Source organism: Pezoporus flaviventris, unplaced genomic scaffold (assembly GCF_033815535.1).
Source record: "Pezoporus flaviventris isolate CSIRO_AGI_PZ_B2104156 unplaced genomic scaffold, CSIRO_AGI_Pfla_v1 ptg000002l, whole genome shotgun sequence".
Lineage (NCBI taxonomy): Eukaryota > Metazoa > Chordata > Aves > Psittaciformes > Psittacidae > Pezoporus > Pezoporus flaviventris.
In genome coordinates this window covers 61720070-61745093 of record NW_026892550.1, presented here as the reverse complement: position 1 = coordinate 61745093, position 25024 = coordinate 61720070, and the positions used below count along the sequence as shown (strand labels likewise).

The window sequence follows — 25024 nt, the reverse complement described above, 5'->3', positions numbered from 1 at the left end:
TGGTTCCGAAATATATAGAGCAAGCACATATTAACTGAATCGGAGGGCAACTATAGTATCTCCTTTGGCCATATGGACAGGATTTTTCTTTAAAATAAAAAGGCCAAAAAGTGACTGGAACAATGCCCAAAGGGGAGAATAAAGGCAGACATTGAAAGGTGAAATCACTAGATTTATAATAGCAGGGGACACTATCATCCTTCCCAGCCAGCTACCCAGTTAGCAGTAATGCTTATATCACAAGAAAGGCCCAGGAGATTCTTCTTTAGAAAATAATGGATACAGCTATTAATAAACCGGGGAAGCTGCAGCAATCCACTTCAGATATTAGTAATAAATTTTATTCTTCAGATATGAGATTGCATAATCCAGACAGGCAATTAGAAAAGCATTGGGGGTTTTTCTGTGTGTATTAGTGTTATTTAGAGGAGCTGCTCAGAAAAATTTTAAGGAATTAGAGTGCTTCTGTCCAAAAAGAATCAAAGAGCCAAAGCCAAGGGCTTTCAAAAAAATACTGCTAATCATTTAAGCATATGAAGAACCTGGGTAAGACTCAGGGCTCACGAAGAAGTTGCTGCTGCTTGTATTAACCAGATCCCACTGTTTGTGGGAACAGCTTGTGAAATTATTTTGAATGCATCAGAAGACATAGAGAAAACATCAACACACTGTAACACATAGCAGGGCTTGTTCAGTCGATGATAGCCCTTTCACAGTGGGCATTAGTATCACCTCTACAAGAGCCAGTAGTGACCCAGCAGCCTAGCCACCAAAAACTATATGAAGACAAGCAGTCTTGGTCTCAGAAAGTTTTAGAGGATTAGCTTATCTCAATGGGCAAACAGAGGTAGGAATCTTGTTGTCCGAAACTTAAAATAAGAAGCACAATGGGAAGACAGGAAATAAGCCTGAAAATCCCAAGACTGCTAACCCTAAACACATTAAAAAATACCACAAGCTTGTTTAAGGAATTACTGTACTTCAGACCCCTGTGATATTTCAGTCTCCTCACTTGTCTGCTGGTGTTGAGATAAATGAATTCAATGTTTTGACATTCTTCTCAGTCACAGAGGTTAGGCATTTATTTGTTTGTATAATGATAGCAAATACCCTCGTATTACCACAGCTATGGGAGCTGAGAGTTGTAGAAGCCCTTAAAAATCCTGACCTTGCAATAAGGTTGTGAGTGTTGCCATGAGTGAACTCCAAAGACATTTCTGAAGCCTGTACAAGCTCTGTCCCTTCTGACTTGTGACTGAGCATATAGTACAAGAAATCCCACTGAAGCCAACAGAAGTTAAAATCCCCTTTACTTGAGGTGCTTGGTGCTTTGCAGGATCAGAGCATAAGAAAGGCTTATAAATTAATACAATCAGAGTGATTCTTTTCTTTAACCGCACCTTTTTAACTGTGTAGCAATCTTTAACACCACCTTTTAAGAGAAGTCTGACTCTAAGAGGATAAGCATAATACAGCAAATTTGAAAAATTCCCTGACTCCCCAGCACCACACATTCAAGTCTCAGGGTCATGGAACCCTTCACCTTTTTCAGATAGATAAGATGACTACTGCAATATTTAATACAAGATAAGCCACACAAGCATTTGACTTGATTTGACCTCTCAGACAGCTTACAGACCCAAGAGCTTGTGTAACCTGAACCTCTGCAAGGAAATGGATATTTCTGCGTTCTCCTGCAACTCCAAGAAGTGGCGTCTTTGGAAACATGAAATATAAAACGTGCTAAAAGCTGTTAGACAGCAATACTCCTGAACACATTTCTTTAGCTGTATTCACTACTGTCAGTGGCCAAAGCTTATATTCACCCAGGTACACTACCAAGCTGAGCTCCAGGCATCTGTACAACTATAAAGCTCCATTCCAGAAGTAGCAGCACATCAGAGGCAAATGGCAGGTATACCAGACAGCTCTACTAGGCCAGACCAAGGGCCACCTCACCCAGTGCCTTGTCCTCAGTAGTGGCCAAAGGCAGATGCCTAGAAAGCAGAGTAATAAGAGAGCTAATTGGTCCTCGTTGTTGGCACGCATGCTGTTAGAGACTGCTTGGGCCTCTGACAATTTATGATACAGCCTTCCCATGAGCCACAGGTGGTTTCTGCCCGTTTAACAACCATGTCCTCACTCCTCTGAGCTTTCGTCACCCACCAAACCTGTGCCAAACAGCACCACAGAGCTTGCCTAGGTATTACATGAAGAATTGCCACCTCTTCTAGGCTCTGACCTGCCACATGCAGCCCTCCTTTGAAACTAGCGCATGTATCAAAACAGCAAACAATCAACCCTTACTCTCTCCTTGTCCCAGTCACGGCTTTAGAGACAGCTGATACATCCCCTCTCCACCACCCCTTTTCCAGACCAAAATGTCTTGACGGCTGGTGTTTACCACTGGCTGTCTCTCATGGTTCTTGGGGGTCTTCTGTGGCAGGAGGTGGCATTATGGGACACTCAGGGTGCTGGCACACTGCTGACTGAGGCAGCGACCTGCTGGTGTTGGCTGGTTATCCCCCAGCTGCCATGGTGGCCAGGCAACCCCTGTGCTGGTGGCAGGAGCCCCCCATGACACACTTTCCCACAGCAATTAGGAACCAGCCAGAACAAATCCACCTCAGCAGCCATGGCTGCACAGGGCAGGCTCCCTCCCAGCAGTCAATCAGGGTGGCTATGCAGGAGACGCAGGAGGCAGCTGCCCCAGTTAGTGGGAAGCGTTGGGGGACACAGGGGCTGTGCCTGGTCAAGGAGGTGGTGGCAGGATGGCTGCCCCGCACCAGCTGGTGGGTTGCTGGGAGAAACCAAGGTGAGAGCTGGCAGCCAGGAAGGCAGCGTAAGCCTTGGGTGGGAAGAAAAGAGGCATGCCATGAGCAGTCAGTATGGACAGACCGCAGGCTGGCTGGCTGCCTGCTGCCTTGGAAAGTCACGGGCTGTGCACCTGCAAGGTACTGGTAAGGTAACAAGGACATAGTCCTTGTTCAGAAATTGTTTTGCATCCCCCACTTGCATTACGTCAGCTTCACCCATGACACTTCATTTTCTAGCAATCACTCGTGTGTAATTTGCCTTGTATTTGTTTTTCATTTGCTGCTCAACAATGAGCTGATACTTTCAGTAATGACACACTATAAACCTAAGATCCTGCTCCTAAGTGACAATGGGCAGCTCAGAAACAACTATTTTGTATGGAAAGTCTAGATGGGTTTATGGAAGTACATCACTCTATTTGCATGTAACTTGGTGGTATGGCAAACACACTTCCTGTTTGGTGGGACAGATATACAGGCATAAAGTTATTTTCTTCATTAGAAAACACGACCAAAGAAAGATAGCTGAGAATATCCATCTCACACAATAGTCCTGATGGTATTTTGAGTAAAACACAAGCTCTGATCCACCAGAGAAGTCGGTCAAGAGAAGACAGCAAGCTGCAAGTGGGCAGCAAGGACAGCCACAGGCCTGGCCATGCTCCACAATGATTCTCCCATTCTCCCTTAATCGGCTGGCCGGGAGTCCTTAGATTTTCATACAGCTTCTGTACAAGTGTTTCTACTCACATGAAATACATACAGTTTCCGAGTATATTAACCCTGTCTTCCCATGTGACAAGGTTTCTAGTAGTGGCTACTGTCACAAAAGAAAGCAGTTGGTGCCTGAAGAGAGGTACTTAGAGCTTGCCTGCCAGCTTAGTTCAGGCTACAGTACTTCTGATGTACCAGGAGATGCTGTCATTCGTATTATTGTGTCATCCAAATCTGCTCTGAAAAAGGTTCTTACCTGTTGGTAAGGACATAAGTGGCTCATCTACAGCTGAGGCTCTGGTCATGCTACATGTAGACTAGCAATAGTGGAAAATTCGCTAGTGCAGACAATTTAAGACAGCCAAATATCAACCAAATATCAGTAAGCTTTTTCAAAGCATTCCTATTTCAGAAGCAGTAATTCCTTATGAAAGTATTTCCATTTCTTCTTTTGTGCTTCAGGGTGCACTCCAAGTGCCTCTGAAACTCCAGGACAAAGATTCTTGTCTGAATCTGAGCGTTCTCTAAATAGCAATGGTATTTTGAAATTGCCTGTAAATTCTCAGAAACTTGGGGATTCCCCCCCCTTTCTGCTGTGGCATCAATAGAAACTATAGACGACAACAATTCAAACTGCATAGCTGGAACTGAGATTCTCATGCTAACCCAGTATTAAGCAACAAAGATATGTGTATTGTTTAGAATGATTTATGAGAGCTTCTGGAGAAGCCAGGACCACTTCAAACCACTTTGACTAATAAGAAAAAAATCACTACTAAATAATTTTAGGGAAAATACTGGATGTAAATCAATTAAGAATTTTGATATGTTCTTAACAGTATACTTATCTGATAAAAAACCTGACAAAATCTTTCATTTCCACTATTATTGCATTTATTTATACAAATAAAGAAATTCCTGTTCCAATTTATGCCATTGACAAGCTTGTAAAGTGTTTAAACTCATCAATGGCATAAATGAGTGGTTCCCAAGCTGTGATTCATGCACAAGTAGTTGTGTTTAAGCTACTTCTGGGTGGTATATGATATAAAGTTGCCACTACCAATGGATGGACCCTCTAAGACTGTGGTCTCCAAAGTAGGATGCACACAAGACCATCCATGAGGGTGCAGGAAGAAATAGTTTTTGTGTGGCATTAATAAATATTTAAAAAAATGTTATTTCATCTATTTCATCTTTCGCTTATCCTTTTTCTTATTTCTATTTTGTGTATGTTTTATAATGTACATAATGTATTAGCACATGTATATAATTCATAAATAAATGATTATACATATACTGAGAGTACATGCTCAGAATTTTTTTCTGATAGGGGCACACGATCCAGAAATTTTGGAGACCACCTTTTTAAGGATCAGTCCGTAAAGCACCAAAGTGGGTCCCATGATTCGACAATTCTCCCCTACAAAAACTGGCAAATGTTTCTTGGGACTTCATGCAAAGACCACTGAAATAAATAGAAGCCTTTCCAGAAACTCACGTGGGTTTGGGTCAGGCCCATAAGAATTACAGCAGCAGAGATAAGAGTAGGTATCTGGCATTCCTGAACCCTGTTCATAGAGCCCTGATGACATTACACTCCATAATGTATTTTATAGATGGAGAGGAAGGTAAAAGTGGTTATATGTAATTCCGCATAGCAAGAGTATTTTTATGATGAATACATAGATAAATATAAAAATCAAGTATTGATATAGAGCAGGATAAACATTTGTTTAGTAAAGGGCATAATTAAAAAAACATAAATTTAGCTGTCAGCTATGTACTTTTTCTAGTGTTACGCAACAATCATAAAAAGCATAACACTTGACACTGCTATTGTAAAATAACTAGTACACAACCCACAAGTTTTGACAAAAAATCGCATTCTGTCATCCTAAAAATGGGTGCCATCTTATTTCTTAGCCCATGAGTTGTCCACTCAGGAACACAGCATTGCTTCTAACAAGTGGCACTTTGTGGTATGAGACAACATTCCCTTTCTGTCATGGATTTGGTTTATTGTCGACAGCTATGTTTGTGTAGCATTGATCAGCACGAGTTTCTCACTGACCATAGAGCCAGAGATTTAACAGGAGCCGTGCTTATACCTGATGCCAATCACACCGTCCCTCAAGCAGTTCAAAGCCACCTTCTTTTCTCAGATCTGAATGATTAAGAAGGGCACGTGAAACATAGCTATTGCTGCTGCTGCACTCTAGAAGTGTTGCAGTGTAATGAAATTTCGCATTGTACTGGATGCAAAAAGATGACTGATGCTTCCAGATCATCTTTAATTGAATAAAACACATGGTTATTCATAATATTTAATTATAGAGGATATAATTGAAATTACATTAGCTCTAGAAGAATGTGCAAATATAAAATCAGGGCAGCATTTTAGCACTGACTCACTACTCCTCCACTTTTGTTAGTATGATCAATAGGACATTGACTGATGGGTCTGCACTGGACTGTTCTCTAGGTACTGGCACACTTGTGCTATGGCTGCTGCCGTAATTTCAACCTATACATAAGGGAGGGGCTCAAATGGTTTCAGACAGTGCAGAGGGGCTCATTCTTTAGTCTGGCCTCATGAAAAATTACTGCAAACATGTTACTGGCTACACCTATTTTAATGTAATTAAAAGACTGGATAAATCAGTGTGCAGCAAATACCCCCCTTTATATATGCACTAATGATCCTAGTCTTACAAGAGAGCTTTCCTTAGTGTCGGGTCACAATATCTGGTTGGCCTTTCAGCACTGCAGAGGCAACAGAAGTTGGTAGCCTGAATAGCCCAGTGGCTACAAGGGCTCTATGGCACCACCAAGCTTTTGTAGCTGTGCCTGCTGCTCAACAGACTTGCTTGTTTCCACGCTCCTGGCAGAGCAGGCAGTGCCTCTCTCAGCTGTCCTGCCTTAAAGATCACTGCTATTGTTAGCGTGGTAAAGAGCCCCTGTCACTGCCTCCAAGTGCTTTACAATGCCAACATATTTTCTTAGGGTAAGTCCCATTATGTGTTTTTTATAAAAGGGGAAGCCAAGTCACAAAATGTTTAGGCGGCTTATCCAAGACTACAAAGCAGCACTGAAGTGGGAATTCGTATGTAACTCTTGGGGAAAGCAGCATATTTCACCAAATCATGCTGCGTCTCACCCATAAATAATGATACCTGGATTCAGCACTTTCAGATCTTCTAGCTATTCTGTCCCTGACTGATGGCTAATGGAATGAACTGCTTTTATCCCCCAAAACCTGAAGAGAAATAGGGTATATTTCAAGCTTATTTTATGACTGAGCCCATTGTGGGACAGATAACAAGGTTGTGGTTCCCAGGAAACTTTTCATTATAATCTGAAGTTGGCAATTTTCTAATGCATATAATATTTTAAAATAGAAACTGCAAGGGAGAAAGACTGGTAAAAGCAGTCTTGCTTTTCACCATGCAGGAAAAGACTAGCAAACTCATATATCCCTGTTTGCAACCAACAGCCCCCCCCCCCCCAAGCCTTTGGGCTTGCACTTCAGGTAGGGTGAGGTTGCTGAGGCTTTTGAAGGTAGTCTGTCAGACAGAGACAGGGGGACCCCAACGTCAGTATCCAGGTTCATACATTACCTCTTCACTGGCAGCACCCCAATTCTACAGTTCACAGAGGTGAACAAGAAGGGCACAAAGCCTACTGCACACCTCCAGTACACCTCCATAAGGTTTATGTTTATATGAATGTGGTTTCTATTATTGGTTTATAGTTTGTAGCATGTCAACAGGAGATAAAAAGGAAAGATGGCTGAGGAATTAAATTATCTATATTGCTGAGGAAGCCTATTTCAGTTCACCTGAAATAGGTGGACTTAAATTTCCCACCTGACATGGTAAGGTAGAAAAGGTTATGTTACTCTTCAGCTCAAAATGCACCTGTCTGGGAAGCCCTAACATCCCTCATTAAAAGGGATAGTGCATGACCTAGCATTGAGGTTAATACTAATATGGTTCCTTGGAGCCATTACCATTATACTCTGAATGTTGTTCTAAACACTGGCCCCCTAATTGATAAACAGACTCGGCCAGTTTCAGACCTCAGAGACAAGTGGCTAGAATTGGAGATAGCTATCCCTTGAAATGGACAAGGAGAGAAAATGTCTACTTTTTTTCTGCACTAGGTGTCTGCAGAAATTTAATCAATCTTCATGTGATCCCCATAGTTCACAGATAGAGCTACAGTGCTTGAAGGAAATAGGTTATCTTTTCCCACTGTGAGCTGCTATTTCTGGGGAGCATTTGATGCAAGCCTGAACTAAGCATGCAATCTGAATTTGAAAGGACCATTAACCAGGAAAAATTAAGAAAATACATAGAAATGACTGAGCTCAGATGGCCAGTTTTCCAGCTATGACCTTTAATTCTCCATAAAGAGAAGGTGCCTTAGAAAGTCAAACATTCTCACCAGTCTGGTTATTTAAACAGAATGGTGAATGATACTGTATGTGTGGAAAGAATTCAAAACCAGTCTGGGTGAAAAAAACTGCAGTTATAACCCAGCCTTTTTTTAAAGAAGAAAAATTAATATTTAAAGCACATGGTATATTATTTCATCGATCTTACACAGTGCAACTAGTCTGAATATGTAATTGTACCAGCCTTATATATAAACTGTGAATGAAATCTATTTTTCTCAAAAAAAAAAAATCTATAGGAATACTCAACATATATGTATGTATGAAAGGTATATCTATATATATATACATTTAGTGACAGAGTGTAAGCATGCAAACAAGGTCTTAGGTCTTAAACAACTTGTAAGCCACCACATTAAGTTACTTATACAAGACTAAACCATCAAAAACTCAGCTCAGGCTTTATTTCAGAGGTGTTTAGAGTCCAAATGGGTTCATCCATATCAAACTGCCTGAATAAGAGATACACATATCCTCACTGACAACTTTCAATACAATATATGCTTGCTGGCACTAAATTTTTGACTGAATCATGGCCAGAGCACACAGATGAGTTGAACTTCATGCACTACATATCAGTGAACTAGTACTTACATTCACAGGCAAAGAAAATTTGCTTTACAGAAGTGTCATTCCCCTACGCTATCTAAATTTTGTGAAATGAACAGATTTGTTACCTATCTGAGGGTACAACCCTCATTCTCTGAAAGGAATCACGTAACTGCTGAATGTGTGAAGAATGTTACTACCTTCTGAGTAAAAAAGACATTAACAGCAACAAAACAAATCGCTTATCAGGTATAGGTTTAAACCCAAGGCTTTTTAAAGGAGGAATTTATGAGTTCCTAGTCCAATATGTATTTATTAAAATTGTATTATCATAACACCTAATGACGTAGGTCACTGGCCATCACACTCTTACACTTGGCATTGTATAAGCACTCATCAAAGCAAAGCGCATTCCCCAGATAGTTTACAATTCAGTTATAAACAAAGATACAAGAGCCACACAGCATGGAAAGCACGAATAAACAATAAGATTGGTTAATGTAATGGAATAGATTGAAAATGTTGCTTTGATGTGGCTCTTCTTCCACATTTTGGCCTTCAAACAGTCATTAAAAATAGTTAAAATACCTGATTTTTTTTCCTAATAATACTTTCCCCGGTGACCATATGCCACAGGGATGCTACACAATCACAAATGGGAAAAATACCAAAGATCATAAGGGGAATGAGTCATGAAGCAGTGAGACATGTTCTAAAAATATTTACAAATCCTTAGTTAGGAAGAAAAGGGGATGTTGCAAATAACACTTCTTGGGCAACAGGATTCTTTGTGTGGATAAATGGCACATGTGACTTAACAAATAGCAAGCTTTTCATCTGAGACCAATTTTCAAAGTGCTTATGAATATCTCTGTCCTGAATTTCTTCCTCGATTTTTGCTTAAACTATCATGAGTCTTACAGGTGGAAAAAGGACAAGTTTAATCGGGGCAACTGTAAGCCTTTCATCAATTCAATTATCCTTTAAAGGACTCACTCATTGAACTTAGCCATGAAATGTTAGAGTTGCAGGGCTGCTCCTGTCTATCAGCTTGTGTCCCTGATTTCTTTGTACACTTAGGGATGTTTCATCTTTTGAGAAATGTGACAGTCTGCCTTTTGAGACTGCCCTTGGCACAGCTCCATTGCCAATATATTGACAGATATAAGGTAGCATGGAAAGCGAAGCAGTTCACACCTTGTGTCTGTCAAGCTGCTTTCGTCTTCAGACACAGGATCTTTAAAAACTACTACAGGACTTTTCAAACCATTCACTTACATTAACTGCATCTGATTTTTACTTTTTTTCCAGGGATCTATGGATCTATAGCAGTATCACGTCATACTTAATTTCCCAGTATCTTTACTTTTTGGAAAATATAATTAGAATATATTATTGTATCTCCAAGCATACACAGGGCTTATCTTTGAAATGTTCCTTTGCTGTCAGAAGAACAGGCTCAGAATGGGGAGAAGGATTCACTGATACTGCCAGTATTTCTGACATTTGCGACTGAAATGTGAGTTGATTATTTCTATATGTAAACTTGAATTTGCAGTTTCTCTTCCCTCCATTTTGAAGAGGGATGAAGAGAGAGAGTCGTTTTGGAGTAAGATAAAACCAAACATATCACCTCTAACAACATACTCATTTATAAAGCTTAAATTCAAAACAAAGCAGGACTAGCCGTGGAACATTACAGACATCTTCATGAGGTCAGCCATCATTTCTGATTTTGCAGGACACACAGATATGCAGCTGTACTGATATCAACACTTCTTCTGGGGGATAACACTATACAAATTAGCCAACACTGGGATTTTCTCCTTGTTTTGCCTTATATGAATATTATTGTTCTAGTGGCCTAGTACCTCAGCTAGGAAACATGATGGTTCAGATCCTGCTGAAAAGCATTTTTTCTTAAAATAAACACTTCTGCAAACATAGTAGAAAACAGCAAAATTACTTTTTATGTTGCTCCTTTTGTCCCTTAGTTCCTTTAAGATGTTCCTTTAAGATGTTTGTTCCTTTAACATAAAAATGCCAAAATACCAAAAGACATATTCAAAGTTAATTTTCTTGAATTTCAGTTTAGAGGAAGTGAATCTCTTGAGAGGGAGGGAGGGAGGGAGGGAGGTAAGTCTATAGATAGATAGATAGATAGATAGATAGATAGATAGACAGCCAGACACCCACATACTCTAATTTTCGGTCTTTAACCAAAGTCACCAGCCTAATGCTAACACAAAATATTTACTGGACCTTAAGATTTCTTGCCATTTTATGGCATTTTCATCTTATGTTCTTGCATACAAGGTTTAAGAATGGTGCAGCTTCAAAATTACATGATAAAATTTTTTAGTCAGTAGTTGGAAGCACATTTAAGAAGGGACTTAAGAAATTCACATTGTACATCAGCCTTTAAAATCACTGGCAAATATTTCCTAGTCAAAGTAGTAAATACTTGGACTAATGTAGAATGAAAGACCCATGGCTTGGTACTGGGTTGCTGTCCTTTTTATCAGTGAAGTAATCATGTGTCCAGCTAATGCTAGACTGTGTTGCTGTCAATATCACTTTCAAGTTATTAGGTCAAATCAATGCTGGATAAAAGGAAAAATGGTGGTCAACAGGCAATCTAGCTTTCAGTTTATCACTCCCTTGAGGATTTGCATTATCCTTTCTTTTTCTGTTCTCAAGGTTAGCTCTAGCTAGACTATTTCTAGCTTCAACTTCCTGGAGATAATGCACATCCACAATAGCCTTGCTCCTCCAACATCAGTGTGCCCTTCCACCTGAGTAAGCAGAGTCTCATCTTTTTTTCTATTCTTTGTGACCTTTTCTTGGGTTAAAAGGTCACTCCTGAAGCAGACAGGTTTCACTTCTTATGGTGATTGCAGTGCAGAAAGCAGGCTTCTACCTTGTTAGAAGTGACATCACTGTACATTAAAGACATCATATCTCCTTTCATATTAAAATGCCTGTCAGTTCTGCTGCTCACAGGCTGTAAATCTGCCACAGTATCCTGTGCTTGGGAGCTTTCATTATGAAAATATGGAAGATAAGCAATCTGCTTTGCTGTCAAAAGGAAAAAGTAGTCTGATAGGTTACTTTAAAAATAAACACACAATTTCTTAAACATGGATTATTTAATGTGGGGCAATTTTTGAAAGTGATCCCTTTTTTCCAATTCCTAAAAAAAAATAAATAAAAGAAATCAAGCTTAAATAACAATATGAGTAAAGCATGAACAGACAGTCCTATAGAATTTATTAATGCATAGATTTTGCACTTTCTTGTGCAGTAAATCATTAGGTTTTCCCTTTGACTTTGGCCCTCCAGCCTTGAGGGAAATAACATATGAGAATTTAACCTGGTTTTCATCCTTATATCATACAGATAAAAAAAGACTTTTTATGTTCTGCAAGAAAGTGACAACATTCAGCTCTTATGCATATGACTTTAGAAAATAAAGACAGTAGAAAAATACCTCCTAAACAGCAAAGAAAATAATAAATAATTACCGATAATTTTCTCATCATCATATCATTATGTTATTATATAATTATATTATAATATATATTAGTACACATCATCTCTCATCGTAATGGCATCCTTTGGATATTGATAATACCTTGCTATTATATAAAGTTTTCATCCATTGATCTGAAAGCACTTTAGATATATAATTCTCCTTGTTTAACAGGAGGGAAACTGAAACACAGAGAGGTGAGATGACCTGTCTTAACATTGAGAGCAGCTCAGCAACAGAAGCGGGAACAGATCCTGCATCTCCAGACTGGCCTGTCCAACACTTGATTTGCTTCTTTCAAAGTGGAAATTTGCATCATTTACTGGTGTACCCCTGAATTGTTCACACAGCATGTGATTATTTGTTCATTAATGGGCTAAAATTACTGCAGGTATTTATTATTTAAAAGTTAATAAAACTCTTTAACCGTTTTGTGCAAATTCCCATTTCCCTGCTATTCCCCATTTCCATTAGAATTTCCTTGAATTGAGGAAACTTCAGCATAGTATGTGTATTTCAAATTTCACCTTCCAAATGACACTCCGTTGTTGATACTCTGAATGAGGAGCTGAAATGAGTAGCTCAAGAGTTATTTATGGACGATGAAGCCTTTCACCTCCAAGGCATTGATTTTAATGTCTGAACCCTATATCCAGAGATAGATAGATATATTTAGGCTGCGCTGTGTGCATTATGTGAAATCAATTGGTAGTGTCAGTGTCATAAAAAAGAAAAAAAATCATACCAAACCAAAATTATTTGGATAAGGAAGGCAAGTGCATAGGAAAAATGTAGTATCTGTGAAGATAACATGTTTGGGATATGGTCTGATGAAGTGAGATCAGAGGACTCCACATATGTCATGGAGGAAACCAGAGCATGTGTCACCCAGTGGAGATGGACATGAAATGAAACAAGAAAACAAAGAAAAGAAATTCATGGTATGAGCAAGCTTGCTTCTTCACCTTCCAGCTTCTCCTGAATATGGAGGTGATTTTCTTCCTGTTCTTTTGTAGAACGAAGTCCTCTGTTTATGTAGAGCAGAGCAGAGTGAAGTAATGAGAGCTGTAGTTCTTTAATGATCCAAGTCATAAGGATTTATAACCCATTTTACAGCAATGTTGCCAATACCCTCCTAGCCACAGAAGCCTGAAAGGACTACTGATCAGGCTTTTGTATCATCTTTCTTCTCAGAAGAGCCTTTTGAACCTTTTCAGTTTCACAGTCACAAGTCTTGTCTATACTGCATGCCTTCTTAGCATTCTCCACTGTTTTTAGCACCCATTCAGGTCCACTGGCAGCAGCAAGGGTGCAATTTTTGATGACAGGTGGTCTGGATTGCTATAGGCCCTTTACATTACTTTCCTCTAAATCTTCTAGGTAGGATTAGATGAGTAAGAAAACATAGGTGTTGTTTTTGCCCTAAAGCTCCTACAATTCTTAGGACTAGTGGAGCTGCACTGATAGCACAGATGGCAGTTTTGCCTGAAAGCCAAAGAACGGACCACAGAACAGTGAGTCAGTTGCCCTGCATCATTCCCCTTTCCTAGAAGATAATATTCATCCATACCCCTTACCACAGTCATCTGGAAAAGTTAGTACATAACCTTCAATATTGTTTTATATAATTTTCCCAGCAATATATTTTTTCTTGTAAAAGTAGTCAGAACTAAAGTATATAGGAATATTATCTTGCATGTGTGAACACCAGGAAATCGGATCTGAACATCACATTTGAGGTTATACTACCTTTGAAACTTTTATATCATTCACAGGCCCCGGTGACTGGATCACAGGCAGTGACACTAATACTGACAGATCTATATTTATAGATAGCATTCTTATTTTGGCTAGGGTATCCATTGGAATTATAATAAAGTTAAAAAGAGAGCTGTATGATATACTGTTAAAATTAACTTTTCACTTAATATGAAACTTTATGATTTTGTTCTATTCTTAACAAAACTGTTTATCTCACATATATACAGCTTCTAGTCCTCCCTTTTGATTTTACGTATTTTTGTTGCTATATTACAAAATAATCACATTCTGGTTTGTTCCATTAACCTCAGAAATAATTATTCTGTAGTAAATGGCCAAGAATCAGGGCCATCAGAAAACAGCAGCTCACAAATGCTCTTCAAGTGACCTAACATTGACATTAAATCACATTTTACTTCTAAAGAAATTAACGTCTCCAGTTAGTAAAGGCACAGAAAGAACAAAGTGATTATGCTACAATCTCCATTATTTTAAATACTTAATTGTTTCACTTCCTGGATTAACAGTAAGTTAAATATCTATATTTTAAATTACTGAAACCAGGAATATTTGAGATTTCATACATGTATCTTCCCTATTTCCCCTCCACTTAAAAATATTTTATACTAATAAAACTGACTTCTCCCATCTAATCAAATTTCTGTTAATTGAATGCGGGAACTGAGCCACTGAGGATGCAATTCACCCAAGGTCACCCTGGAAGCCTCTGGCAGAGGCATATGGGAACCCAGGTATTCCAAGTTACAATGAACACCATCATTTTTGCCCATTTCCAGTATCCTCACAACAGTAATGGGTATCAGCAGAGTAAACACTGACTTTATAGCCTCCACATATGCCTTCCAGTCCAGCTAATATCCAGGAAGGTGCTCCTCACACAGGCAAACTCAGCTATCTGCATACTGTACAAATATACAATAGCAAAAAAACCCTAAAGGTTTGCAAGCCCAGAGTCTAAAACCTTCATCTCTTCTTTCATGTCTTCATTTCCCAGTATTTTTTCTTAGTATATGTCAGCAAACGCTTTGAATTTCACAGTTATCTACACTTCTTTTTTATGTAATGTTGTGGTCTGTGTCAATAAAACTCAATTTGCTACTATTACAACTATTACTTAGATTGTGCTAGCTGCTCCACACCATGAAGTAGCACTGCTGGATTCAGGCTTATGTCTTACAATTTCTCCAGGACTGAAATGTGTGGATAGAAAAAAAACTACTCAATTTATTTTAGGCTTGGTCCCTAATCCACTTCTGGCTGAAATCCATGGAAAGGTTCTTGGGATCTTTCTGAGGAGACGCAAACACAAATTTTCCCTGTAAATGAAATATCTGTGGAGGGTCAGATAAATGGGAAAACTGGCTTGAGAGGGCAGAAGTCAAGTGACGGGAGATCCAGTCAGTTCCCAAAAAAGACTTCATTGTCCTATGTGTCAGATTACACTTCTTTCCCTGAGCATTAGCTGAAGCCTTAATTGGAAAGGGTCAGAGACGGACAGAAAGGTGGCTGAACACTTTTTAATCTTCCTTCTTCACTGCATTTCAGAACATGGTATGGACTGTTTTTACCATACTACAGATTAAAACTGCCTCATGTTTACTTCACACCCCCAGCTCTGTATCAGAAGGATTCTGTGGGAGCTGGGAACTAACTTTGCAGATGCTTCACACCAGCAGGTCAGTTTAAAGTAACTACCTCAGCCCGTGTCTGTGCTTAAACTTGACACCAGAGTTTTCAACCTGAAGTACTGAATTAGCATCATCGAACTGGCTATGGAAAAGTTTACATTGAGATGTCATCTGAAATTGATATTCCACACTGGAAAAAACAGAGAATGTGTGTTTCTTTGATGTAAATATTTTAGAAAGTCTAAACACAAAAGGCTGTGTCCAATTCCATCATATTTTGGGTAGACTCTAGCCAAGCATTGAAAAAAAAACCCCAACTGGAGCTTCCAAACATTACTTAATAGAAAGCACAATTTTCACATGGTTTGTCAAACTGTATTTTAACTGGACAGAAAGTAGGAGAGACAAACATGTGACAAAAGTTAATCACATCACTTAATCCATGAACATCCCAAGGTGGCAAGCACAATATAAGAACTTGAAGACAGAGTTTTATTAAGCTCTTCTACCTAAAATCTGTAGCACAGACCCAATATTTTTTGACTAAGGTCCAATTTAAAAATGCATTAACTTTTTAATTGAGAACATGGCTGGGAATCAGCAGTTCTGATGATCTTAGCATAGCATGGGAAATAATGTTGGCTAACTAAGCCTTCATTTAAGTGGAAAATAAATTTTTGCTTTTTTACTTGTGGGCACAGATTGGCTATCATTCAAATACTGAAAGTCTTGAACTCTCCCATCCAAATGCATGCAAAGCAGGATGTCAAACCCCTTAAGGCTCAGGAAAAATCTTGTCCCTTCAGGAAGACAAGGAGAGCACTCCCTGGAACTTGCAGGGATTTAAGTGAACTCTGTAGGCTTCTGTCAATCTTCCTTTTCTTTACTACTTTTCTTTACGATGAGCAGAGCTCTCATCTCATTTTCCCCAGCTCCCTGAACACCTGCTGATAGCACCCTGTTTACCAGAAAGCTTGCCAAGGTACCCACTAGCTCCTATCAGACAATAGCCTGGGGCCCACAGCAATGAGGGGAAAGATAATCCCCACTCCTCAGGCACAGGAGTTGTTTCAGGACTGAAAAACCAAACAAGCCACTCATGTTGTTTAAGGTTTCTTCTCATGGAATCCCATGGGATAGCTGTGGAGAAAGCATGTGTGGTGCCTTCTTGATCCAAAGTGGATGGAAAGGATCTGCAAGCTGAGAGTCTAATCTTGAATCCACTGGAAGAGCTTTGGATCAGGGCAGTGCGCGGTTTGTTCAACAGCCAGGATCCATTGCCGAGGTTTCTAAAACCAAGCTGTGACAACTATCAATCTAACCATTATATTTTTGATACAAGCTCATGGAGATGGATTTGTTTTGAGATTTCAGGTGAATTTTGAACAGCTCATAGATGCAGCCTCAGTACAGAGAAGTAAATCACGCAACTTCCACCAGCTTCAGTGGGAGCTGAACCTCAGGTTCCACCTCTCAAACTCCAGAAGTGTAACATCGTGTTTACTTCAGGGCCCCCAGGAAACCTGCAATAACAGTGCTAATCTTGAATTGCAGAGCTTGTCCACCTCGACAGTCTTTCATGGAGCCTGACATCTCCTTCTGCCCCCACACACTCAGAGGCTCGGAACAAGGTAAGTTTCCCCAGATTTGAAACTCATTCTTGGCCTCTTACTTTACTGCATAATTTTCAACGACTTTTGCCCCTTTTCTTTCTAATCTAGGAAGGCACCAGAATTGATTGTTAAAATCATGGGGTATGCTGTGATTGTGGCCGGAATGGGTTTGTCCTCTCTGGCGCAGTTTTTGAGTGAGGATTATTTATTACAGCTTGTTTTTTTTTCCGTCTGCTGGTTGTAACCAGGGATTATTTAGGCTGAATTCAAAATCTGCCACAGACATTCTTTTGTCATCTCGATTGTTGTTCTTCTGTATTTAACTTATGTAAGTGCGCACCTCACAAGAAGCAGAAAAACTGGGCATTTCCTTTAACGCATTCTGTACCACACATAGCCACCTCGCTCTATGGAAATTTTTGTATTTCAAGTAGCTGGGAGAGAAAAACCTTCCTAACTTCCTTGAAGTGGGTTTTACTGCATTAAAGAAAGAGAGAGACTGTCAAATCCTGTTTCATTTTTAAAGTTAACTGTTAAGGTTTTAATTAGGTCCTCTGAACAAGCAATCTGTGATGCTTAATGGTTGAGAGTGAGCAATTGTACACGATCCACTGACTCCCATCATTAAGTTCGGTTGACAAAGGCCAACACAACTCTTTACTTTTTAACTTTGTCACCATTTATGTTTGAGGTGAAGATGTTAATATGGAAATTTTGTGAGCTGGGAATGACTATGAACTCTATCATTGTAAGTTACGACCTTTCATCTAAGGCCGAATGTAAAGGCAATTGCAATTGTTCTATGACTCAAGGCCAGCACACAGCAGATGTATGAAATTTGGAATGTTAGACATAAACTTTTATTACCAAATTATAAATAATTTCTACCACTTACAATGTTCACCTTTCAAGTTCATTGTGATTAAAACACAAGGGCAGCATCTCGCTGATTTCAATGAGTTATACAGCTGAAAAAGCTCTGTCATAGCACACTATGAAAGGATAAAGCAAAGCAGTATTTAAAAGAACCTGCTTATAACAAGGTATGCGATATTTTAGATCAAAATCCTTTTTCCATCTAGATGACAAACAAACAGAATCATTAGCTAATTAAGCCTTATTTTCACTCTTGAAGCTCTGTAACCTTTAAGGAGTTCACTGAATGTGGATTACTTAAATCCTTTGAAGACCACCTTTCCTGAGGTCATTGTGCTTTTGCCACTCTGGAAATAACACATTCTTTAAGTTGCCTAATAACAGATGTGGTGACATAATCTTCCTGCATGTACAAGATGGGAATTGTCTTCCCAGGTGCAAATCACGCTACGCCAAAATGCTCAGCAGCATATGGCTTTCTGCATGAAGGTTAACTTACCACTAAGAACAGCATATGAGAATGCTTTGAGACCTGTGGCAAACCAAGGGCAAATTACCTATGATTTGGTTTCATGATTTGGTCTCAAACCATGAAAGAGGGGAGTTAAGGATACAAAACTTGCCAATCTCAATGCCCATGATTCAAAATAGATGTGTTTGTTAGGTTAATAGGGTAAGAAGCAGGAAAGTAGAAGGATCTTGTTAACTGACAACAAACAACTGAAGTATCCCCACACAGAAAGTGTACCTAAGTGTATGCCTAAGCTAGGTAAAAAGCAACCTAGTGAGCAGGAGGTAAAATAGCTCATTAGGTTCTGAAGGCTAGCAAAACAAAACAAACTCTAAAGACAAACTCATAAGAAATAATTCAAAGAGGAAGGCTCCCAAATCACAAAATGTCCCTAGCTGGATTTGGAAATTCGTCATAAAAATCTGCCAACCCAGGTATGAGAAATCTATTTGCCCAATCTTTACCATGGAAATTGGTAATAATGAAAACTAAAATACTCTCTTATCAAAATATAATGCACTGAAGCCAGTGATAGTGGCAGTAATATAAAACTTTGCAAGCCTGCTCCCTGGAGTAACTACTTTCGTTTCTTTTCTGCTTCAAGTACTGATACAATCAAATGTACTTGGATGCTCCTGATTAATGTGATGGTTTTTTGGAAACATGGGCACAACATGGCCCAACTTCCCTGGCCGTGCCTGCACAGTCAGGTGAGCTAGGTCAGGTTTGCAGGCCTTGCCTCTTAACGCCTTTTAGCTTGAGCTTTGGGAGAAAAGTTGTTACTGGATACGTGTTCAAAAAGAGACGATAAACAGCTCTGAAAGGAAGAGAGAATACAAATCCATGTTCTGAAGAGCAATGCTACATTTTCTTCATATCACAAGACTTAAAAATTGCACCAAGATATTAAATCAATAATGGAAGAATGAAAAAATACAGTCCTGAACCTTTCACAACTGATTAATTCCTGTCACAGCACTAAATCAGTTATAAAAAATAAGATGATATTTTCCAAGACATTAGGGGTTAGCTGGGGGAAAGGTGAAAAGATGGGTGAGAAGATAAAAATTTGACTACTTCTTGTTCCATATTCTTTCCAGGTGGTATCTGAAAAAAAAAACCCTCAGCTTCTGTGTTCCCTCGTTCCTCTGTAGAATGAAGCGAGTGACACCTTCTTGCCCAGCTCTAGTAAGGACACCAACACCAGCTGCTGTGAGATGCTCACTTGTTTCTTCAACAAAGCCCATCTGAGACAAGATTTTGAGTGAAGAGGATCTCAGTATAGCAGAATATAATTACATATGGGTTGTAAAAACTCTCCGTAAGAAATTGATGAGAGGCTATTTTGTGCGTAAGCCATAGGGCATCTCCGTGAAGAACCCAGAGTTTAGCTAAGGGAGAGCTGGCTGGTCTCTCGCACCACAGCCCGGTGGATGGGGGTCACATCATATAGCAGCAGCGCTTTTGGACACCACAGCGCTCAAACACACGGAGTGCCCCGCGCCAGAGAGCGCACACAAAGTCACCGACCCGGGTGCGAAACGCGACTCAAGAGCTGCTGAGCCTGCACACACCACCAGCCAACGGGAGCACCGCCTGCAGCCCGCCCACAGGCCCGGCCCCGCTCGTTCTGAGGCGCGGCGCGGCGTGTCCCTGCCGCCGTGCCGTAGCCGGGCTGGTGGTGATTGGGCGCTAGCGCAGCGGGCAGCGAGAGCCGGGAACGGGCGCAGGAGGAGTCGGCGGGTGAGTGTGGGGCGGGCCCGGGCCGGGCTGCGGAGAGGTGGCCGGGGACAGGGGTCCCGTGTGGCGTGTGTACCCCGTGGGGTCGCCTGTTACAGCCGTTGTTGTAAGCCGTCTTGTTAAGCAAGCGACAGTCTCGTCTCGCGCTTGTGGCTTTTGTCCGGGGCGTTCAGCGGAGCACGTTTCGCGCCGTTTAAGCTGGTTTTGAACGGGCAGCGTTCGCAGCCGCACGTAACGCCAGAGCGTGTGCGACTTGGGCGGGCGGCGCTGGGGCAGCACCCGCGGGCCAGACCGTGCTTGTTCCCCGGGAAAGCTTCGGGTGTGGAGGGCTGCGCTATCAACCCCGCCGTGCCGGCATCACAGGACAGGGACAGCGTGTGTCGGTAGGAAACCAGCGACGGTCCTTGCACGGCTGGAGTAGCTCATTTGCCACAAAAGCGAGCAGCAACAAGCTGGCACTGTGTTGGGTGTCAGCACTAACACCGTTTCCTACCACTGATTTGAAATGCAGAGCGGCTGTTAGACGCAGTGACGTTCAAACAGAAGTTAAGCAATACAGAGAGAGCGGGGGCCTCGTTCCAAGGCTTCTGAAGAGCAGACTTCTGAAGGACAGCGTCTTTCAGGTCTGTACATTTGAATCACAGGCCTTAATTCTAAGATTAGTCCAGCTTAATTGATTCAGTTGAAGGCATCCTTTCAAATGTATTTCTCGTATGTGTGAGCTGAGTTAAAAAATCCTATTGCTGTTCTAGCACAGGCTTCTGTTTATAGAGCACATACTGGCTCCTCACTCCACCCCCTAAAGATATCAATACATACTATGGTTTAGCTCTAATTTTAGTAAAACCATTTTAGTGTTCCAGAGATGATGAGACCTTTGGCTCTGTTGGGTGTTTAAAGATGTGCAATGTGACAAACAAGGATTTTTATTAGTAATTCCAGAACTTTTAAAACTGCCAAAAGGAAAGTTTAATGCTGTGACTCTAGGACAGTCTCTCTACCTTCATCTTTACAGCTTTGCTTTTACCTCATTAGATGTTTTCTACTGAAAGTATTAAGAGCCAGGGGACTGCCTGTCTGTACTGTTTAAAGACCATATGTAAGCCTGTTGCTTATCCATATGTTTTCTCTCACTTTCCAGCTTACTACAGAAGCTAAAGATGAGCCTACGGAAGCAAACCCCCAGCGACTTCCTAAAACAGATCATTGGCAGACCAGTTGTTGTAAAATTAAATTCTGGAGTTGATTATCGAGGTAAGTTCTCCATTTATCTCACTGAGTACAATAATTGTTTGGGTAGGCTGGAACAGATGCCTTGCATTTGAAAAGCAAAGAAAGGGAAGAAGAGAATGAAACCACCATGAATGCACTCTGGGAACAAAAAGGTTAGAAAATACTGCTTTTGTGGACTACTGAATGGTAGCTTAAGAAAAATAAACAGTGCAGTTTTAATTTTGGACAAACAATTTTTGCTCTTATATTGTTACACAGAGCACTGAGGATTAGAGAAAAAGAGTTCTGAGTTCTGTTTGGTTTATTTGGTGCATTTTAACTTTGTGAGCAGTCAGTTTTTCCTATGTGTGAAACAAAGGAAAGAAGAACATAAAGGAAAATAATCCTTAAACCATTACAAGTTGGCAGAAGAACTTTAATTCCTAATTATTTAATGGAAGATATTACAATAACACTTCTGAAAAATGAGAGTGTGTCCTAGAGGAGGATTCACAGACTGGAGTTCTCCCCCTCCCTGACTACAGCCAATACACTGTATTTCCAGTTTTAATGCCAGGTAAAAAAATCTGGTGTTTTTCAAACAGAGGAAGAAAGTTTGTAGTAGTATTGTCTGTGCGCAACACACGGTCAAGATTGAGATAACTAATGCAGCTTTTAAAAAGTTGTGATGTGTGCACAAATATCAGATCAGATTGCATTCTCTGAGCAGTTCTTTGCGTCTGTTAATCCCCACATCCAGTTTCTTAGCTGAATAATCTGTTTGTTGATCAGGCAAGTTAAATTTGTAGATGGACATGGTTCTGACCTTAAGGGTGGGAGTAGGCACCAAGGAGTAATTTTAAGTGAAAAAATGCCATCATGCTGCCAGCACATAGGAAGTACTGTGTGAATAAGGTACAGCCTTCAACAGGGGCTATGGGAAGTGAGAACATAAATACTTATCTAAAATGAGGGCTACTCAAATGCAGATTTTCCTGATGAGTATCTTGTATTACACATGGCAGAGATTTCTCCTTTAGTTGCATTGATTAAACAGCATAATTTTTTTGTGGTAATATTTCAGTGTCGTTAGAAAATCCTTTGTCAGTTGACGATGACATCAAACTTTGTTTACATCAAAACAGAGACTTGCAGCCAATATTCTAGATCTTTAGGCATGAAGATAAATACAAAAATGTGTATGGTGTCCTGTATTAAAAGGGCTGGGTTTTTTTAGCTATATCCTTCACAAGTTTTGATGAAAGCTCAATTTATATAGCCTTGTCCTTAGGTTATCCAGTTACACTATGTCACAGATTCTTTTCAGGTGTGTGACTTAAAACACAATCGAGAAGGGACAACTTAAACTTTCAAAGTGGGAATTGTCAGTCTTTTGCAAGTTATATCTTAATGATTTCTTTTTAACCCCTACTCTTACATCATCTAATAAAGTTGCTACTACAGTGCCTGGGGCTCCTCACTCTCAGCTTAGTTCTTTGAAGAATACTCTGATCTACTGATTTATCTGGCCAAGCTTGGGCTTTTAGGTTATGAAGATACAGGGTTTTTTTTCAGTACTATTCAAGCACACTCCATTTTTTGTTTATTTTAAAGAATTTAAGTTGCTTCACTTTTAAATTGTTACTCTTTTCAGGTGTCCTGGCTTGCTTGGATGGGTATATGAATATAGCTCTGGAACAGACTGAAGAATATGTAAATGGACAATTAAAGAACAAGTATGGGGACGCATTTATCCGAGGAAATAATGGTAACTCCCTCTCCTTATATTATTGCTCATTAGAAGATTGTGTTTTCATATTCTGATTTTGAGGAACGGCTGAGGGGTAAGCAAGCTGCCTGTAAGAGTATTAGCTTTATGCTTTCTTGGAAACCATAACTTTTTACAGTTTTTCTTTTCAGTGTCTATGCTTTTCTGCATTCCTGTGGCACTTTTTGCCTCTGAACTTGAAATTCATTTAGAGAAGCAGGCTCTTTTCTAGCCTTCCTTGGAGCTTATTTCCTCCTTCATAGGTAGTTGTTAGCTTTGCCTTAAGTTCTTGGGATTTCCAGCTTTTGTGGAAAAATCATAGCATTAGTGTCTGACACCTGTAATTCTGCTGCTTAGAAACTCTTTCATGCCCTCCTCAGTAATGCTGCAGGGTAGCTGGCTTTATTCTTCCTCTTTTCAGTGTGCATTTGCTGGAGCATAGTTTGAACATAGTTTGACTATGAATATAATAAATACTGAAGCAAAGTAATATATAATGTGTAAATTTGATAGTGTTGTTTTTTTTTTAAGCTGGACTTAAGAGTTTCCTGACTTTGTGCTGAATGTGATTTATTACACTGCCATTTTACAAGCCATAGAAATAAGGTATTTTAAATAAACAGCCTTCTGCACATTATTTACCAGGCCCTTCATATGTGCTGCTTTTTCCTTTTCACAGTGTTGTACATAAGTACACAGAAGAGGAGGATGTAGGTGCCAGAAGGAGGCCGTTTTGTACTTGTGAACCTCTTTGAAATGATGAGCCCTCTTTGATTTGTAGTTGATAATCTACAGATGAAATACACAAGTGTTTAAATATTTTTTTTTAAATAAATGTAAACCAATGTAAACTTCCTGGATGTTTTTGTTTCAAAGCATTGCTTGGTTATGCTGCACAGGAAAAAAAAATAAAGCAAGAAGCATGTAATAGTGCCACAAGATTAATTCAAAGCAACAGATTGTTTATTTATGCTGTTACAGAAATATGGACTGGAAGATAAGCAGGCATGGAGTTATCACAAATCATAGCCTTGTATTGATGGGAAAACAATGTTTTAACTGATGTTGGGATACACAAAAAAAACTGGTGACAGTGACCTGTCAGTTTTGGAAAACACAGGGTCACATTTATATGCCAGTCTAGCAACAGTCATCAGGTAGAGTGTTCATCTGGCCAAGAAATGTTGAATTGCAGACTGAGTCAGGGGATGTACCTGTGACACTTCAACAGTTGGAGGTGGGGAAAGAATTGAATCAAATGGAAGAAAAGCCCCAAGGGTGAAAAGAAAGATCTGTGCCAGCTGAGGAAGTCAGTTACAGGTTAAATGTTCTCAGTTGTTATGCCAACACAGTGAGTAGCTGCCACACCTGCCTCTGTACCCCTACCCTACCTCACTCAGCTTGTAGTTACCTTTTTTCCTGCATCTCTACCAAACACAATGGACTTCTTCAGTAAAAAGCAATTTTAACTAATACCTAAAGCTACTCTTGAAAACAATAGGAATCTAAAAGCTTTTGTAAACATGCCCTATATATTCTCTTCAGAGAGTTCATTTTTTCCCATCGCTTCCCCCCCCCCCACCTAGTACTGTCTATATATTCTCTTCTTTATGTACTAGCCAGAAAAGAGAACAAGTGCATTAAGCTAACTGTAAAGGGTATGCATTTACGGAGGAGGAACTTCTGTGCAAGCAGTGGAGTCAGAACTTGTTTGTTCATATTTTGCAACAATACTCCCAGGTGAGTTTCACATGGATACTTATTCCAATTTATATTATCTTTTCTCCTTTTACATGCAGTCAGACAAGGAAAAAAGCAACCCTG

At 39.9% G+C, this 25024-nt stretch overlaps 1 protein-coding gene and 1 long non-coding RNA gene across 6 annotated transcripts in view; both read left to right on the top strand.

Moving 5' to 3' along the window:
• The first annotated feature begins 2791 nt into the window (after positions 1-2791).
• Positions 2792-12510, top strand: LOC133275607 (uncharacterized). 3 transcript variants are annotated; one of them, XR_009745628.1, is made up of 3 exons: positions 2792-2954; positions 9850-10057; positions 12245-12510. It is a non-coding gene; the product is annotated as an uncharacterized LOC133275607 (long non-coding RNA). The 3 variants fall into 3 exon arrangements; XR_009745622.1 differs by having other exon boundaries at positions 2792-2960; XR_009745616.1 differs by having other exon boundaries at positions 2792-2965.
• A 7571-nt stretch (positions 12511-20081) lies between these two features.
• Positions 20082-25024, top strand: part of LSM6 (LSM6 homolog, U6 small nuclear RNA and mRNA degradation associated) — a 64473-nt gene continuing 59530 nt past the window's right edge. The window contains exons 1-4 of one of the 3 annotated variants that reach the window (XM_061441294.1): positions 20082-20223; positions 21362-21474; positions 23087-23200; positions 23880-23912. In XM_061441294.1, the coding sequence (XP_061297278.1) occupies positions 21381-21474; positions 23087-23200; positions 23880-23912 (241 nt within the window). In that variant the 5' untranslated portion in view covers positions 20082-20223; positions 21362-21380. Of the gene's footprint in view, positions 20224-20828; positions 20844-21361; positions 21475-23086; positions 23201-23879; positions 24146-25024 lie in introns of those variants that run through there. The other 2 variants (XM_061441286.1, XM_061441303.1) reach the window with 2 other exon arrangements.